Here is a 16,621-nt window from a genome sequence, read left to right as displayed (position 1 = left end):
CCCCCCCCCCCACCCCCTGCTGCAAGCCTGCAACCCAGAAAACAAAAGAAGAAGAAGAAAAAAAAACTTTATCCCTTCCCACCCTCCCCCCCCCCCCCCGCGTCCTTCTTTCTTCTCCCCCATCCCCCCCCCCCCACCCGAGCCCTTACCTGCAACCCAGGAAAAAAAAAAAAAATCTCAGTTCGTCTTCCCCTCGCATCCACCCTCCGCACCCACCCAACCTCGCACCCACCCCTCGCGGAATCGGCGAACGGGATCTGGGTTTTTTTTCTTCTTCTTCTTCCTCCTCCTCCTTCTTTTGCTTTCTGGTTTGGCAGGGTGTTGGATTTGTTTGGGGGGGGGGGGAGAACTGGGTTTGTTTTTTTTTTTGGGGAGAGGGACGAACTGGGTTGGGGTTTTTTTTCTTCTTCTTCTTCGGGGGTTTTTTTTTTTCTTCTGGAAAAAAAAAAAAAAATCTTCTTCTTCTTCTTCTTCTTCTTCTTTGGGGTTTTTTTTCTCTTTTGGAAAAAAAAAAAAAAAAAAAAAAAAAAAAAAACAAACCTTTATCCCTTCCCACCCTGCTCCCCCCCCCCCCGGCATCCTTCTTTCTTCTCCCCCATCCCCCCCCCCCCCACCCCCTGCTGCAAGCCTGCAACCCAGAAAACAAAAGAAGAAAGAAAAAAAAAAAAAAAACTTTATCCCTTCCCACCCTCCCCCCCCGCGTCCTTCTTTCTTCTCCCCCATCCCCCCCGCACCCATCCTTACACCCACCCAACCTCGCACCCACCCCTCGCGGAATCGGCAAACGGGATCTGGGTTTTTTTTTTTTTTCTTCTTCTTCTTCTTCTTCCTCCTCCTCCTTCTTTTGCTTTCTGGTTTGGCAGGGTGTTGGATTTGTTTGGGGGGGGGGGGAGAGAACTTGTTTTTTTTTTTGGGGAGAGGGACGAACTGGGTTGGGGTTTTTTTTTTTTTTTCTTCTTCGGCGGGTTGGGGCAAATTTTTTTTTTTTGGTTGAATCACGCAGCGAAGAAGAAGATGGAAAGAGAGAGAGAAGGGGGGAGGGGTGGATGGGGAGAACTGGGTTTGTTTTTTTTTTTGGGGAGAGAGACGAACTGGGTTGGGGTTTTTTTTTTTCTTCTTCTTCTTCTTCTTCGGCGGGTTGGGGCAAATTTTTATTTTTTTGGTTGAATCACGCAGCGAAGAAGAAGATGGAGAGAGAGAGAGAGAGAGAAGGGGGGAGGGGGTGGATGGGAAGGTTTTGATTTTTTTGATTTTTTTTTTGTTTCAACTTTTTTTTTATTATTTTAATATTTAAAAATATTAAATGATTTTTTTTATTTTTTTAATAGGAAGTGGGCCCTGGTTTAAGCCACGTCAGCATTTAACTGATAAATTAACGGCAGGCTAACGGAAGGTATAACATTGGCACAAATTCGTAAGATGAGGTATGACATTGTCAATTTTAAAAGATGAGGTATGAAAGTGTCATGACACCAATAGTTGAGGTAGTTTTTTATATTTTACCCTAAACTTTTTTTATAAAAGTGCTTTTGAAAAAACAAAAAAAAACAGTATTATAGTGTTTGGTAAACTTTTATGTAAAATAGATGTGAAAAAAAGCCGGTTTTTCAAAACTGGGTTTTGCAGCTTCTTGTTTTTGGCCTTTTTCACCCAAAACTGTGAAAAAAAGCTGAACCTGAATGTTTACCAAACACAAAAACAACTCCAAACTTTTTTTGATACCAGCTTTTTTGTATAATCACCTCAGTACCAAACCAAGCCAAAGTCAATTGGCAACTTTCATTACAACAACCATGCTGAATGCCCACGTAGGTTGTAAAAACAGATAGTACAACAACCATGCTGAATGGCTGCCACATGGATTGGAAAACAAAAACAACAGGATATGAGTTGGATAGGATAATATCCAAAAATTAGGAAAGAAATCATCAAAGGAAATGCCGATAAATTTTAAGGTACGTATATAGAATGCAATGTGGCTTTCTTATATTTTGCAAATAACACACAAAAAATTCAAATTTCCATAGTGAACTCCAAAATATGAGAATAAGAAAAAAGGAAAATCAAAATGGGAATTAGCTAGGTTTTTAATTTTCAGTGTCACTCCGATGTAATGTTAAAGATTTATTTAAGTTTCAACACATGTATAACCACTAAGATAATAGATTAATATCTGTACTTTGTACCACTATCTCGACGTATCACTTGTGTTATCATTACGCAAAAATAATGTCGTTATAAGTAAGGGTCGATATATGGACAAAAAACTAGGTTACTAAAGCGCCTCGTGCATGCCATCTTAAGCAACATTTGATCATTACGCGCATAACACGACCTCGTTTCAACAGACGAATGAATTATAATTAAATATTTCAAACATATTTTATTATCTGAAAACTTTTTTAACGTCGACTTAAACATTCAGACCACATTATTTTTTTTATTTTATTTTTTCTATAAGCATCTAACCATATATGTTTTTTTCTCCTCTCTTTATGTAGCTTAATTTTATTTTTGTTTAATGTTGGATTTATGGTTTGGTTTTTTTTTTTTTCACTTTTGATGCCCTTAAAAAAGAAGGCCAAAAGTAAAAAACAAAAGAGTTATAAAAGGAGGCCAGTTTGGTCATTTGCAAATTTTAGGCTGGAAAAAGAAAGAGCAAATCGTCCTTAATTTAATTTTCTCTCTTTCCAGGTACTCTCTCCTTCCCGTGGAACGTTCGTCGGATTCTCCCTCAGTCTCTGGTTTCTCTTGAAGGTATCCTCTCTCGCTCTCTCCTCTCTCTCTCTCTCTCACACTCTCTCTCACACTCTTTCTCTCTCTCTCTCTCTAACTATATAAACCTCTCTCTCTCTCTCTCTCTAAAACCAGAACCGGTTTCTCGCTGATTAGAAATTTTCTTGTGGTTCTAGGTTTTCAGATTCTCTTGGCTTCTGTTTGGTTGGTGGGAAAGGTAAGGAAACGAAAAACGTATTGAATTTTCATTGTTTGAATTTAAGTTTGAATGCATGTGTTTGCAAGCTCGGACTGTGAAAAAAATATGCTGAATTTGATCCTGGTATTGTAATTGTGCTGAATTAAAATTTTATGAGATCTGAGTTTTAGAAAATTGTGTGATTTTGTATTTTATGCTTCTATTTCTTCTCCGGGCAGACAATTAGACAGATAGATGGGGGTGTTAAATTGTTTGTTCAGAAGTAAAGCTTGATTGCTTGCAATTTTGCACGAGTCGGGTCGATTTTAAATTTAATTCAATTGGTTGTTGGATTTCTTTTTTGCAATACACTTGCATGATCAAAACTGGGTTTTGAACAAATGATTGGTTTCGCTTGAGGGGACAGTAAAGATTCTCTTTTTATTTTTTGTTGTTGTTAAAATATGCATCTGGGCTTCATTCTTTCGGGGCATATCCTTCATTCATCAGAATCATCACCACAAGTGCGGTTTGATCAAATGAAAGTCTTGGCATTGCCATGGAAACATGAGGTTTTGTGGTACCTAAGGCTTTAGATGTGATTATATTTTGTGCTTAGAGTGGTTATGGCGGGAGTAACTTTATTACCGGTAATAACGAACAAACGCGCGCTCACTTTTGTTTTGGATTCTTTTTCCAAAGTAGTAGACTATCGAGTACCTCAGATTTTCAACGGCTATTTTGTGTCACCTTAAGGAATAGCATAAATCTCAGTAACAACGGCACTAGGAGAGAACAGGAAAAGAAAGTGTGCAAATGAAATTTATTGGTCCTGATGCTGCTAGATGTACCGAAAGTGCATGCGTGGCATTTGCATGATAATGCTGAGCCTCCTGTGTGGAAAAAACTTAAATACTCAAACCGTTGTCTTGATTTTTATTAATCATTCAATTCCGTTTAATTGAGTAGCTCAGCTAACGGAGCAGATTCCTTAGAATGAACTGTGATATTATTCGCATGTACAAACTTTGCACGTGCAGCATGTTTCTGTTCAGCCAACAAGTATGGTAAAATGGTCACGAACTTAATAGTCAAGCCATTGTCATGATTTTTACTAGAAATTTATTTATGTGATCAATTGTGACAAAGAATTTTCATTAGATTAAGGTAGTGAACCTACTAAATTTTCAACCGTTGTTTGTCTAGAGTCTTCTATTTTATTATATCTGTCACTATTTAGTTTAAGTGGCTTTGATATAGTTGTAGCAGAGCGGCTTCTTGAGTTAGTCTGACTGTTCCCACTTCCTGTGCCATCGAATATAATGTGATTTTGTTTGCAAATACATATAGTACAGTGGAGCTTAGGTAAATTTGAAAATATGAATAGTCCAGTGGTAGTGATACAAACTTTATTGGCGCTTACATCTCAATTGAAATGGCTTGTGCGAAGTGCAACTAAGATTTCTTGACACTTTGGGTAATTGGGCTTCTCTTGCATAGGATATGGTGGTGTTGTTCATGGTTACCTGGGAATAAGCCTACATATTGAAAAAGAAGTATAATTATTTGTCTTTAGGGGTGTACTCAAGCTTCATAATTTTCAAATGTTTGAGTCTTTGAGGAATGAAAAGAAAATTGTATAACTGTAATTTGATGGCTTAGCGAAGCAGAGGGAAGAGAAACTGGTGGATTGGAAGGGTTTCGTGGAGAAAGAGATTTGTGTTTCTCATGTTTCTAGTGAAATTACGACAACATTGTAGTTTTCACACTAGAGGTATGCTCTTTGTTGAATAAAATGGGGGATGTGACATCCACCTAAAGGTGTGGAAGTTATTGTTCTTACCATATGCACAACGTCATACACGCATACTGATCATGCATGCATATACCAAATGGCCACTGCAATGTATATTTATGTACATATATAGGGGTACACACACACACACACACGTGTACACAGAGGTATATCTGTTTGTTTGACAACTTCAATGTTGTTTTTAGTTTTGTTTTATTCGTTGTGCATACAGAGGAAGGGTTTTTATCTCTATAGGCAGAGCTTATGTGCATAGACCACCTGTCATACTTTAAACATAAAGGACCATCCGTCTTTTCTCCTTCTAAGATCCGTGCTTCTAGGGTTGGTGATTTTTCAGTATTGAAACTGACTGATATAAGACAATGGCATGCCATTAGAAACCTATTCTGTATTATGCACTGAAATGTTAAAGAGGATTTTGAGTTTGAACAATTCTCTTGGAATGACGATGATACCGTTCCATTTAGCATCCCAAAGGATTTATTTTATTGCCTTCAAAAAAAAAAATTTCAGTGCTCCAAAACAAGATGAAACATGGAAGGTGCTTTTGCACTCATTCCATTAATTTTTGTTTCTGTTGCTTTTACATTCATTTTCTTTCCTTTTCACACTGTTTTTCTTTCCTTTTCTTTCTCACATTCGATTGACTCCTCTTCTGGACTGGATATGTGGTTCCTGTGTTCTTCTGTTTTTAATAGAAAACAAAAGAATCACTTCATTACCAAATTGTTTGCAGGATTCGTTTGGCTTTGTAAACCCGATTGTTTAGTATATGGATATACTATGGAACTAGATGATAACTATGTGGAAACAGATAACAGGAAGGAAATAGAGAGTCCTGCAGAAGCATTGAATAATTCAGAGTCATCTGATCAAACCCTCTCTCCTGCAGAAACATCCAACCCACTGAAGTCATCTGAACTGAAGATCGCCTCTTCTGCCGAAGCGTTGAATAATCCAGAGTCCTCTGAACAAATCCACTCTCCTGCGGAAACATCCAACACACCAGAGTCATCTGAACTGAAGATCCCCTCTTCTGCCGAAGTGATCAGTCTACCTGCAGAAGTGTTGGATAATCCAGAGCCATCAGAACAAGTCCCCTCACCTGCAGAAACCTCCAACACCCCAGATTCATCTGAACTAAAGATCTCTTCTTCTGCTAAAGTGTTCGGTGGACCTGAGTCTGCTGAAAAGAAAATGTCTTCTCCTGAGGAAGCGTCTAAGAAGCCTGATTTATCTGAAAAGAAAACTGCCTCTTCTGCTGGAGCATCCAGTTCTGGAAAGAGGATCCCAAGATCATTGAAGGGAAAAGCTAAAATCGTGAAGAAAACTCTTGTTCAAAACAGTTTGAAAACTAGCAAAGGTACAGGTACTTCACAAGCTAATGGGAGGAAAAGGAAAAGGAATAGGGGTAACAACGAGAGTAGCAAAACAAGAGAAGAAGATGGCAAGAAGCTGAGTTTAAGTAAACAGAACCAACAGAATATCTTGAAAGAAGAGGCTACGGAGAAGAGCCATCAGGCTCAGAAGAATCCAGAAAATTTTGACGAATCTGAAAAGAGCCAACAAAAACAGAGTACAGAAAAACGACGCGAGTCAGACAAGAGTGTCAAGAGTGAAAAGAACAGTGAAAAACGTGATTATAAGAGAGAAAAACTTGGTGGTTTGATCTTCATGTGCAGTGGAAAGACAAAGCCAGACTGTTTCCACTACCGTATCATGGGTGTTACAATGGGTAAAAAAGATGTCGTTTTAGGTATCAAACCTGGGTTGAAGCTTTTTCTCTATGATTTCGATCTTAAGTTTTTGTATGGGGTTTACAAAGCATCCTCTCGTGGAGGCTTAAGACTTGAGCCAAAAGCTTTTGGTGGGGCCTTCCCTGCTCAGGTCACATTCTCTTAGATCCACCTCCTTGTTTGCTTTTTTATAGTTAACCAGATTTTTGTGCTGATGACTTGCAAATTTCAGGTGCGGTTCAATGTGGAGAAAGATTGTCTTCCCCTACCTGAGAGTGTTTTCAAGAAGGCAATAAAGGAAAACTATGATGGGAAAAACAAGTTCAAAACTGAACTTACGGTTCGACAAGTGAGATAAACTGCTCTCCTCTTATTAATTGCTATTTTTTTCCTTTCCTGGACTGAAGTGCCGTCGTTTCATTACATTTTTGCGGAGTTGTATCCAATATATTCATTTCAGGTCAGGAGGCTCACGGCACTTTTCCGACCAGCTCAAGTGCATTCATCAGTTCTAGCCCCCCGTTCCCCGCTGGAAACAAAAGCACGGGATCGGGGAGTTCATGAGGGGGTGAGAGAATCACGGCCGCTTTCACACAGGGATGCACGTACTAGAGATCCTTATGCCCATGCTGATGCAAGGAGTTACCCGGTGTTAGCTCATGAAAGGGACCAGCATGTTGCACACCGAGAGGTGGTACCTGCAAGGAGAGAGGAAACTTCTCATGATTTGTACCTAACTGAAAAGGAATATCGAGCTTATGGTCTTCAGGGAGACAGGAGAAATGTGACTTCTCATCCAATTACTCCAGCTGTAGAATCTCGCCATAGGGAGCATGAAGGAGAGCATCTTCTAAGACAGACAAACTTCATTTACAGAGATGCTGTTCCCGCACATCGAGAAAATGTTCATTCCGATCGTCTCTACTTGAATGATACTCATACTCTTGGTGCTAGACACGAGTTGCCACCTGCAACTTCTGCTACTGCCGTGGATGCATATGCAAGGGAGCCGTATTATCGTTCCTATTATGGTTCTTCAATGTCAGACCCATACCTGGCACCCTATAGGAGAGAGGATGTTCTGTCAGGATCTTATTCCGTTGGTGGAAGGGGAGAAAACTACCTAATTGAGGCTGATCCTGTGCAAAGGAAAGAAACCAGCTACGGACCAAGAGACAGTTACCTGATTGAGACTGATCCTGTGTATAGCAGAGAGCCTGATCGTCGTGTAGAGAGATTATCATTGTACTCGAGACATGATGCTGCTGCTGCTGCTGCTTCATTAGGTTATAACCAGAGAGAAACCTACCAGGCGACCAACCCAGATCCTGTGCATGCACCAGTTTCATCTCGTTATGCTTTTGCAGGTCCGTCATATACCTACCGCTAAATGGAGTTTTTGCATCCCTGTCTATGCAGGGCGTTTCTTTTCTTCAAATTTTTTTTCTTAACAAAAAAACCAACCAGAAAAATAAAACTCTGTGTCAAATATTTAAACTTTCGGATCAAAAATAGGGAGTCTTGAACTTTTTAGTTGTTTCTGTTAAATGGTACTGCTAAAGGTTGCTGTCTTTGATAGAAGACTCTGCTAGTTATTGCCTTGGTATGTGTAGTTTATGTAGTGTAGCTTACTCTGTTCGATAAAATGGTATGATTTCCGTACCAGAAAATGCTAGGGCGATCACATTTTGTAGAATACATCTAAACGTCTCTTTGTTAGATGTAAGATCTACTTGCATTGTGGACTTTACTCTTCTTAGAGAGATGGTTTCAAGTTGTTATACCAACTCTGGTGGTGGCTGTGTTGCTGTCTCCGCTTTCCCTCGAGATAGCAATCAGAACGTCACGAAACGAAACGACATTAAGGAAATCATTCCGTTGAAGAAGATGAAGGTACGGGTTGGATCCCGTACGTTAGTCCCTCGTACAAACACGATATCCCTTGGACTCGGATATTCGTGTTGGGTTGCACTCAGAGATGGGCGGCTTTGAACCGAGCTGAGGAAGGCCGGTTCGAGCAGTTCAGGTACCACAGGCCTTACGTCTTAAACACGTCTGAATCCAATCCTGTATACCAAACGAGGTCGGAGAGTGAAAAGCAGCTGAAGTTGAAAATATGAGTACGAAAATCACAACGCTTAAAATATGACTCGGGTTTTCAACAAAGAAGGATGCGAGGATATCACAAGTAATTCAACCATTCAACAAGAGAATGAAGATTTCGCATTGCACATCGTATCAAAATATAATTCTACTTAGTTCTTACAGTATATTTAGTTCTTACAGTAACAATTCTAATACACTATTACATCTGCCAAATTAGCAAAACACAGCCAAAGTACATTGAGTTCCGTTGCGTTTAAGGGAAAAGGAGAGGCGTCCTGACGATTAGTTCAAGCATACGAATGATGTCTATGGCGATCACGATCCTTCTCCCGGGAAGCATACGAGGAACTGTGATGATCACGATCTCGTGACGAGTGGTGCCTTGATTTATCTGAATGCCCCCCTGAATCTTTTGCTCTATCCCTTGAACGATGACTTCGATCCCTGTTTTTATCCCTCTCGGCCTCCTCTCGATCTCGTTCCCGGTCAGAATCCCTGCCCCTATCACGATCCCGGACCCTTTTTCTGTCCCTGTCCCTGTCTCTCAACCTGTCCCTTTCTCTGTCCTTGCTTTTATCACCGCTTGATTCCATGCGGCGTTCAGACTTGGATTTCATATTGACATCTTCTCTTGCCTCTCCCTCAACAGCCATGCTCTTGGACTCATCACCACTCTCTTTAGAGTCCTTCAGCTTGTCAACGGGTAGCTTGACCAAGACACCCTTTGATCCACCAGATTCAGGATTGACTGCTGTTGCATCCTTTGAATTAGAGGCATCGTCAGTAGCTTCGGCAGCATTCTTCGAAACTTCCTACAAAATAGCATTGAGAAATAAAAATCCATACTAAGTACGTAATTTCCATCCTCTTCATATCCTACAGTTGCTAATCTTGCTCCCACTTTGCAGCCAGCAGTGCTGCTGTTAAACCACCGATAAGCAGGTGATTGTACGTATCTAATGAACCTTCCTAGGGAGAAACAGTAGCCCTTGAAATATCAAGATACGATAAGCTGCTGGCTCTAAGTAAATCATAATGGGGAGGGGAAAAAATTATAAGAAAAAAGGAGTCAGAATTACCTTTGTAACTGGCTGAGACGAAATCCACGACTTGTTGGAAAATGTAAAAGAGTCACCCTCTTTACAGACCGGTATGTACTTTGCTTTAGGAAGGCTGTACAAATGAGCCAGAACCCTACAAACCACGTCAACCCCTGATTTCTCAGCATCAAATGCCTTCCACCATGGCGGATTTTCAGGAAGTGGTACTTGAAATCTCCGAGCAGCAGCATAAACCACACCACAAGCAACAACCTCGCTCTTGAATCGAACACACAATGTCGTCCGCAAACTGCAGTAAAAAATTTGTGAGAATTTAACCAACAATATAGCACATTGAAATCTTCAACATTACATGCACACATATACCAGGTAAACAGATAATTTTCAATACATAAACACCAATATAAAGTTCGAAGGACTCAAAGTCAAATGGAAAGCCAAGTACCAGGAAAGTAAATAAGTAATTGGCGTGTGTTGAAAGAAGTACCTGTCATTTGCTAGATTCCAGGCTTCTTGTGTTAATTCCGGAGGTGTTTCCAAAGTGGCAAGGTAATTTGATATGAACTTATGAGGATGTTCAACATGACAGATGAAACCCATCTCTTTCAAAATATGCCTTTCTGTTCTACTCAACTCCATCTTCAAGTCCGAATATTTCTGAAAAAACAAAAAGATAAAAACATGGAAACTTTGATACGCTTTACAATGAACTCCATCAGTGCAATGATAATAAAAGAAATGAAACCATTCACTTACGCGCACCAAAGAGGGAGACAATAGATTTGATCCGTTAGGTTCTAAAGGATGATAATGAAAAACAATGATTGTAATACGATAACTATAATTCTATACAAATATAGCATATATGAGCTCTAACCTTTGAAAATGGGTCCAAATGCTCAATGGGTAGGTTCTCCCTCCTAGATTCCATCCTGTGGAAAACAATGATCACCTGTCTGGCTTTCTTCGGGCACTCCTCCAGTTTCGATGCAAGCCACACACAGCTAGCAGCAACTTTCTGCAACAAAACATCATGCCACATGAAAACAAAACCATTAGTGCAAGAGTGCTGATATTTCGCTTATGAAATAAGAGATTGGACCATTTAACCTACTACGGCCACAGGGACGTCTTTTTTCCTAATAAATATGTCTACTACTTGTCGAAAAACCAAAAAGAAGAACACTGTACACCATCATATGAGGTACATTTTCATCACCACAACACAGCACAAACACTACAAGGAAAAATGTTGAAGGTAACCATTCAATGCTCTCAAGTTCGGAACACAGGTTTTAGACAGAACATCTGTTAACACAAATATACAAGCAAATCAAACATATAAGCAGCGTGAAACCTCTAACTCGCGGCGTGTGCTTCGAGTAATCGCAATAAATCTATGAAGCGAATGCACAGATAAAGCAAATACCTTGACATTGAAGCGTGCAAAGGACTTCTTGCAATAGAAGCGGTGAAACAGAACCTGACCAGTCGCCATTACAGCTTGAGGTCTGCAAGTGATCAAATTAAGCAAAACAAATTTAGTAATTTCCCCTCAAATTAAAGAAGAATCATAAATTCTACGAATTTAAACAAAAAAAAAATGGAAACACCATACAATTTGAGCAAAATTCCACTTTCTTGGATCAAATCACAGCCGTAGATTCTGAGCGTGGTCTCCGTGGCTTCATCTATCCCGTCCTTTCTCGACGGCGAATTCTGTAGCTGCTCGTCGGTCAGGTAGAAGGTGTCTATCGCCGTGTATATCATCGTAGAAACCCTAACAAGCTTCTGCACAAAATTAAATTTTAAAAATTCGATTAAATCTGAAAGAAGAAGAAAAAAATCTGAAAATTTCAAAATTTACAGAGACAAATTGGTAATTGAAGGGACGAGATTTAAACTTTGGTTCACAAGAAGTTAATCAAAGAGAAGCATTGAGACGAAGAAGAAAGGGGCTCTGAGATACTCCAATGGCGATTATACGACGACGTACCAAGTCAGTGAGTTTTGGGGGCGAAATTAACTGTTTTAGGTTCAGCTCCCTGTTTTTTTGGGGTTGTTTTTTTAGCAGCTACAAAAATACAAGCTTTTTCTATGTAGCAAGCGTGACTCGGGAGCGCAAACGGAGATTCTTGGCTATTCTCGGTTTTATGTAAACGGAGATTGTTAACTATTTTCGATTTTATACGAAGAGTTATCAGATGTGTATTTCTCTCATCACGTGATATTACACATCAGATTCTCTCGACGGGAGAACTAAATACCAGATAACATAGCAATACAGATAGAAAGATAAACTACTTCATTCTTCTGTTGATAAGTGAGTAAAATGTATCGTCTTACAGAAAGTAATAGAGAACAGATCTGGCTTTTATACAACCATAATCCCCTAAGCTAAATGATAACATTACAGATTGAACACAAATCGATTATCCTAATCGTTGAATGAACTGCCAACCACAAACATTCAGCCATAGCCCATAGGCATCTGCAAGAATCAATAATGTTACACATCCGATCGTGTTAGATCCGCACAGCACAAGGCCCCCCGTCTCTCACTGATGCTGGCCATCTAAGCACGACAAGTTTTGCGAGAGCGGGCTATGAAGCTGTTCAGTTGGTGGAGGAAACGAGAGGCAAGCATGCAACATTGACAGGCCAGTAGTCTTTCTTAGCCAGACTTTGATTTGGTTCTAGACGAATGCAGTCTGCTCGAGAGGGGAACAATGACCTCGAGAATATTCTGGAAGAATCCTTTATCGTAAATGTTATTCTGAACCACAACCTCTGCATCTTCGAGTGGGGATCTTCGGAACATGGCTCTCCATTTACTCTCTGGAGGTTTTCGTTCACTACTTATCCCACTGATACTTGCTTTGAGTGCCACAGAACTCGCCCTTGCTTCATTTAGCTTCTTCTGCCAGCTCATGTAGTCTTGCCACTTATAAGTCTGTTTCAAAAGAAGTAAACACGATAAGTTCCACTGTTTCAGCAATGAAAGAAGTCACGCTCTTTAAAGCCTTCTATTCCCCAGGTAGTTCTTCTGTTGCAGCGATGAAGCCTAACGAACTATCCCCGCCTGATTAAGTATTACCTCTATCCTTCCCTTCTTTGGAACTTTACCAAGACATTAACAAATTAAATTATTGAACAAAGTCGGAGAGAGAAATAGACCTCATTAGTGGTAGTGTTTGTGAGACAAAGTTTTGCATGGTAACCAAAGAAACCTGCCAATAGCAGTGCAACTATTGCAAGAAACACCATAAGAAGTATTTGAGTGTTGTAGTCCCCCAACAACCACTGTAACATATCAGAAAAACAAAATTAAGCAAATCAACAACACGGAAAAGCCGAAACAATGGTCAATGCAATGAGTGACACTCAAAGCTACAGTTCATAATTGGAGACATCATGGAAAGTAAATGGACGGTGAAGTCTGACTAGGCCTTTTCTACGAATTCAAAGAACAAGCAGCCTCATCTCCATGTAGAGACAGGCTCTTTCGTATTCAGAAACACAATAATGCAATAAGTCAGCTTAACAAGGGATCGCCAGAACTGCAATAAGTCAGCGGGGTGTGATATTCACACACCCCTTTTTACTTTTCACATAACTTTTTAATTTTCGGCCGTTGGATCGGATGAATTAAAGAAGATCAAGGGACATAAATCAACAAGAGGTGTGTGAGAAGTAAAAAGGGGTGTGTGGATAGTACACCCCTAAGTCAGCTTAACGATGAACAGTGTACAAGTTTTTTCACTAATGCATGCTTATGGAAATGTTTTTGAAATGTGCAAAGAACAAGAATGCACAAAAAGTATTGAACTTTTGACAATTATTTTGTCAACTGAAAAGATAACAAGCACAGTATCATTGGAAGCTATTGCCCATCTCAATCACCAAAACAAAACAAATCAACTTACCTGCACAACATGTGGTGTTAAACCGCGAAAAGAATTATCTACACCATAATAAGCTGCATTGAAAAAATAAGGGAAAGGAACGCCAGTTAGGTTCAGAACTTCAGATGCAACACTATCATCAAGTAGGAGGCTTCGTGTGAAAGTCGTCAATTTACCAAATCAACTTACCAGTTAGAATTTCAATAACTTTGTATTCTTTAACTTGTCCAGCAAGAATTAACCCAATGGCCACTGTTCCATATATGCAAAGTAAAGTGTGCCTGAAAAAGCACTAGATAAATGATAACAAACACACAAATAAACGAATACAACATATAACCTCACAGCTATAATAAAGTTAAAATTGATTGAGCATTTAAGACAGTGGCTTGGAGTTTCTCCAGTGTAATTTGCTGTGAATTTCAAGAGCGAAATGGAAAATTACATGCCCTAAAACCTCATAGACCTTAAGTTCTAAAAGTTTTTTCTTTTTATCTTTATTCATTTCAACATGATACGCCAAGATTGGATTGCTAAATTTCAACCGAGATTCTAGATGATAACCTCGATTATCAGTAAGCACTTTATCAAACCATAAAACAATTGCTACCCAACAAAATCCCTATCAACATGTATAATCAATTAATTGGGAAGCATAGGCGGTGGATAAAACAAAAGGCCAAATAACACAAATAAGCATTCACTTGCTGCATCAGACAGAAGAACTCACCACAAAAGAAAAGCTAAGAAGTACTGGGTGTTTCTCTCACCTATACAATTATTCTGTAATCAAAACAGTGGTGTCAAATTTACAATAAGCAACAAATGGAATGTCCAAATATGAAGGAGGGAATGGAAGAAAAAAGAAGAATAGTTAAGAGCGTTTCAGACCATCCATCCACAATGATGATCAAAACGGGCAACACATCGATCACAAACGCTGCAATGCTTTGACCTAGCAGGTCTGAACCACAGAAGACGAAGGACAAGAAAAAAGGGAAATTAAGAAAAGGAAGAAACAGAGATCACATAAAATAAATAAACCAAAAACCATGGAAGGATTCAAATAAGCCATTGAGGGTGAGAACTCACTTTGGAATTTTGCATGTTGAACATTGTTTCTCAGAATATATAATATTATCATAGGGATAAGCAGAGAGATACAGAGAAACATTATCAGCCTTTATTGTTCCTGGATCAGAAAAGCTAGCTAAGAGAAAGAGCAGAACACCAAAGCCAACAGCCCACAAGCTTGCATACCTGAAATATATAAACTTGCTTAGAGGATCCTGTACTAAGAAGACTTTACCTAAACTTAATCTTTGGCGCGTACCTGTGAATTTCACTAATATAATAGCCAGGAATGTAACTGAAGGAAGAAGTTGCAACTAAGTAATAGGCTCCTCCTACTATTGCAAGATACATGAACTGCAATGAAGCAGAAAGCTAAAGATTACTCCCGAATCAAAGACAGAGAGAAAAAGATTTCCTAGCTTCTACATTACTCAGTTTAGAAATCGAAGGCACTCATACGTTACACCTAGTTTTTCTTCTTCTATTGCAGCATTTAACCACCTAGATCCTAGTGACTGACCATTGAGCAATTCCTAATGATTCTTTCAAATTTACCAACTTTAAGCACATTCATACATCTCTAACTTGAAATACCGTTACTTGGGAGCATCAGATCCTCCATCCTCAAATTCCTCAAATATTCTTACCACATTTCCTCACAATTTGCCTCCTCCCCATAGATTTCTCCTTTCCTACTTACTCTAAGCAAGAAAAAAACCAGCAATTTAACAAAATGCACTACCAAATCGCACGAAAATTCCATTGCAAATGCACATACATAACACGAAAAACAAAACCTTTCGATGGGTCATCCAATAAAACTGAGTTGATATTTAACCAAAAGCAGCACCACCGTAAGCCCGAATGAACCATAATTGAACCCACAGATCCAATTCTCAAGAAAACCCACAAAAATTTACAACTTTATGAACAAAGTCAACCAACCAGAACCCAAAATTTCCAAATTTCCAAATTCCAATCACAAAAACAACACGAAGACAATTCTGTTTCTGGGAAAAAAGAAGGAACCTGTAAGATTGGATTGGGTCGATCACAGCAGAAATATTCCACGGAGGCTATGGCATTAGTACCCCTGGCTCCAAACACAAACCCAACAAACCGTCTGCACAGAAAGATCAAAAATTAAATCTTAGAGAGAGAGAGAGAGAGAGAGAGATGGAGAGAGAGAGAGAGGGTGCTGAACTGGAAGTAATCGTAGGCGCCGAAGGTGAGGAAGTGGTTGATGCGTTGTATGGGGGTGCCGTCGAAGATGGGCCATTGGCCGCAGAGGAAGGAGACTAGAACGAGCAGTGTGATTAAACCATGGCACACCAGAATCCACTGTACCTCCATTCTCTCTCACTCTCTCTCTTCCTTCTGTACTGTTTCTCACTCCTCTGACTCTCTGTCTGACCGAGAGAGATGAATAAGGAGGCCGGTTGATTTCAGGACTTGCAGTTGCAGACTGCGCGCGTCTTTACCAAGAATGCGTCAACTGCAAAAACGACTTCAACAAAGCAAAACGAAAAAGGACAATTTGGTAAATTTATAAAAAATAAAAAATAAAAAATAAAAAACAGAACAAAAACGAAAAACAAAAAACATTCGTAGAGAGGAAAACTAATGAAAACGGTTTTAAAACTTTGAATTTTAACAATAAGAATAAAATAAATGGTAAAATTAATAGTACCATGATTGATTTTTTTAGTGTAAAAATATGGTTTTTCGATAAAATAAACAGTACCGGAAGCTTTTCGTTAAAGTTCCATAAAAATGATTAGGGTATCTATACAATTTACATTAGTTTTACATTTCTAGAATATGTAAATGTGAGTTTTATCCTAGGAGAGGATATGTAAGATCAAAATCTTATTTATTTTCTCTTTTTGAGCGGTGGAAAACAAATTTATGTTAAAAAAAAATATAAACATACATTTTGGGTTGTTTTATTTTCACCTCATGTTTTTTATTACACCTCAGATACTTTATACACGTCATATTTACTTTTT

At 39.2% G+C, this 16,621-nt stretch overlaps 3 protein-coding genes across 3 annotated transcripts; 1 reads left to right on the top strand and 2 right to left on the bottom strand.

Annotated features, from left to right (window-relative positions):
• The first annotated feature begins 2,631 nt into the window (after positions 1 to 2,631).
• On the top strand, positions 2,632 to 8,037 carry LOC103934046. Its single transcript, XM_048577112.1, has 5 exons — positions 2,632 to 2,757; positions 2,913 to 2,953; positions 5,467 to 6,617; positions 6,699 to 6,815; positions 6,927 to 8,037. The coding sequence occupies exons 3-5, from the start codon at positions 5,514 to 5,516 to the stop codon at positions 7,854 to 7,856; spliced, it is 2,151 nt and encodes a 716-aa protein (XP_048433069.1). The 5' UTR covers positions 2,632 to 2,757; positions 2,913 to 2,953; positions 5,467 to 5,513; the 3' UTR covers positions 7,857 to 8,037.
• A 709-nt stretch (positions 8,038 to 8,746) lies between these two features.
• On the bottom strand, positions 8,747 to 11,725 carry LOC103928350 (cyclin-L1-1-like). Its single transcript, XM_009337380.3, has 7 exons — positions 11,537 to 11,725; positions 11,252 to 11,424; positions 11,063 to 11,144; positions 10,511 to 10,651; positions 10,121 to 10,290; positions 9,652 to 9,922; positions 8,747 to 9,384 (listed from the first exon to the last, which is right to left on the bottom strand). Exons 2-7 carry the CDS (start codon positions 11,401 to 11,403, stop codon positions 8,860 to 8,862), a joined length of 1,341 nt encoding a protein of 446 aa, XP_009335655.2. The 5' UTR covers positions 11,404 to 11,424; positions 11,537 to 11,725; the 3' UTR covers positions 8,747 to 8,859.
• Positions 11,726 to 11,923: 198 nt separating this feature from the next.
• On the bottom strand, positions 11,924 to 16,112 carry LOC103928351 (probable protein S-acyltransferase 17). The gene is made up of 10 exons (XM_009337383.3): positions 15,817 to 16,112; positions 15,642 to 15,735; positions 14,872 to 14,966; positions 14,631 to 14,798; positions 14,430 to 14,502; positions 14,269 to 14,321; positions 13,728 to 13,819; positions 13,560 to 13,612; positions 12,811 to 12,936; positions 11,924 to 12,586 (listed from the first exon to the last, which is right to left on the bottom strand). The coding sequence occupies exons 1-10, from the start codon at positions 15,963 to 15,965 to the stop codon at positions 12,308 to 12,310; spliced, it is 1,182 nt and encodes a 393-aa protein (XP_009335658.2). The 5' UTR covers positions 15,966 to 16,112; the 3' UTR covers positions 11,924 to 12,307.
• Between the last annotated feature and the right edge of the window lie 509 nt (positions 16,113 to 16,621).

Source organism: the organism of the source record quoted next, unplaced genomic scaffold, assembly GCF_019419815.1.
Source record: "Pyrus x bretschneideri cultivar Hongxiangsu unplaced genomic scaffold, Pyrus_bretschneideri_v1 Contig11, whole genome shotgun sequence".
Lineage (NCBI taxonomy): Eukaryota > Viridiplantae > Streptophyta > Magnoliopsida > Rosales > Rosaceae > Pyrus > Pyrus x bretschneideri.
This window is presented reverse-complemented; position numbering and strand designations above follow the sequence as displayed.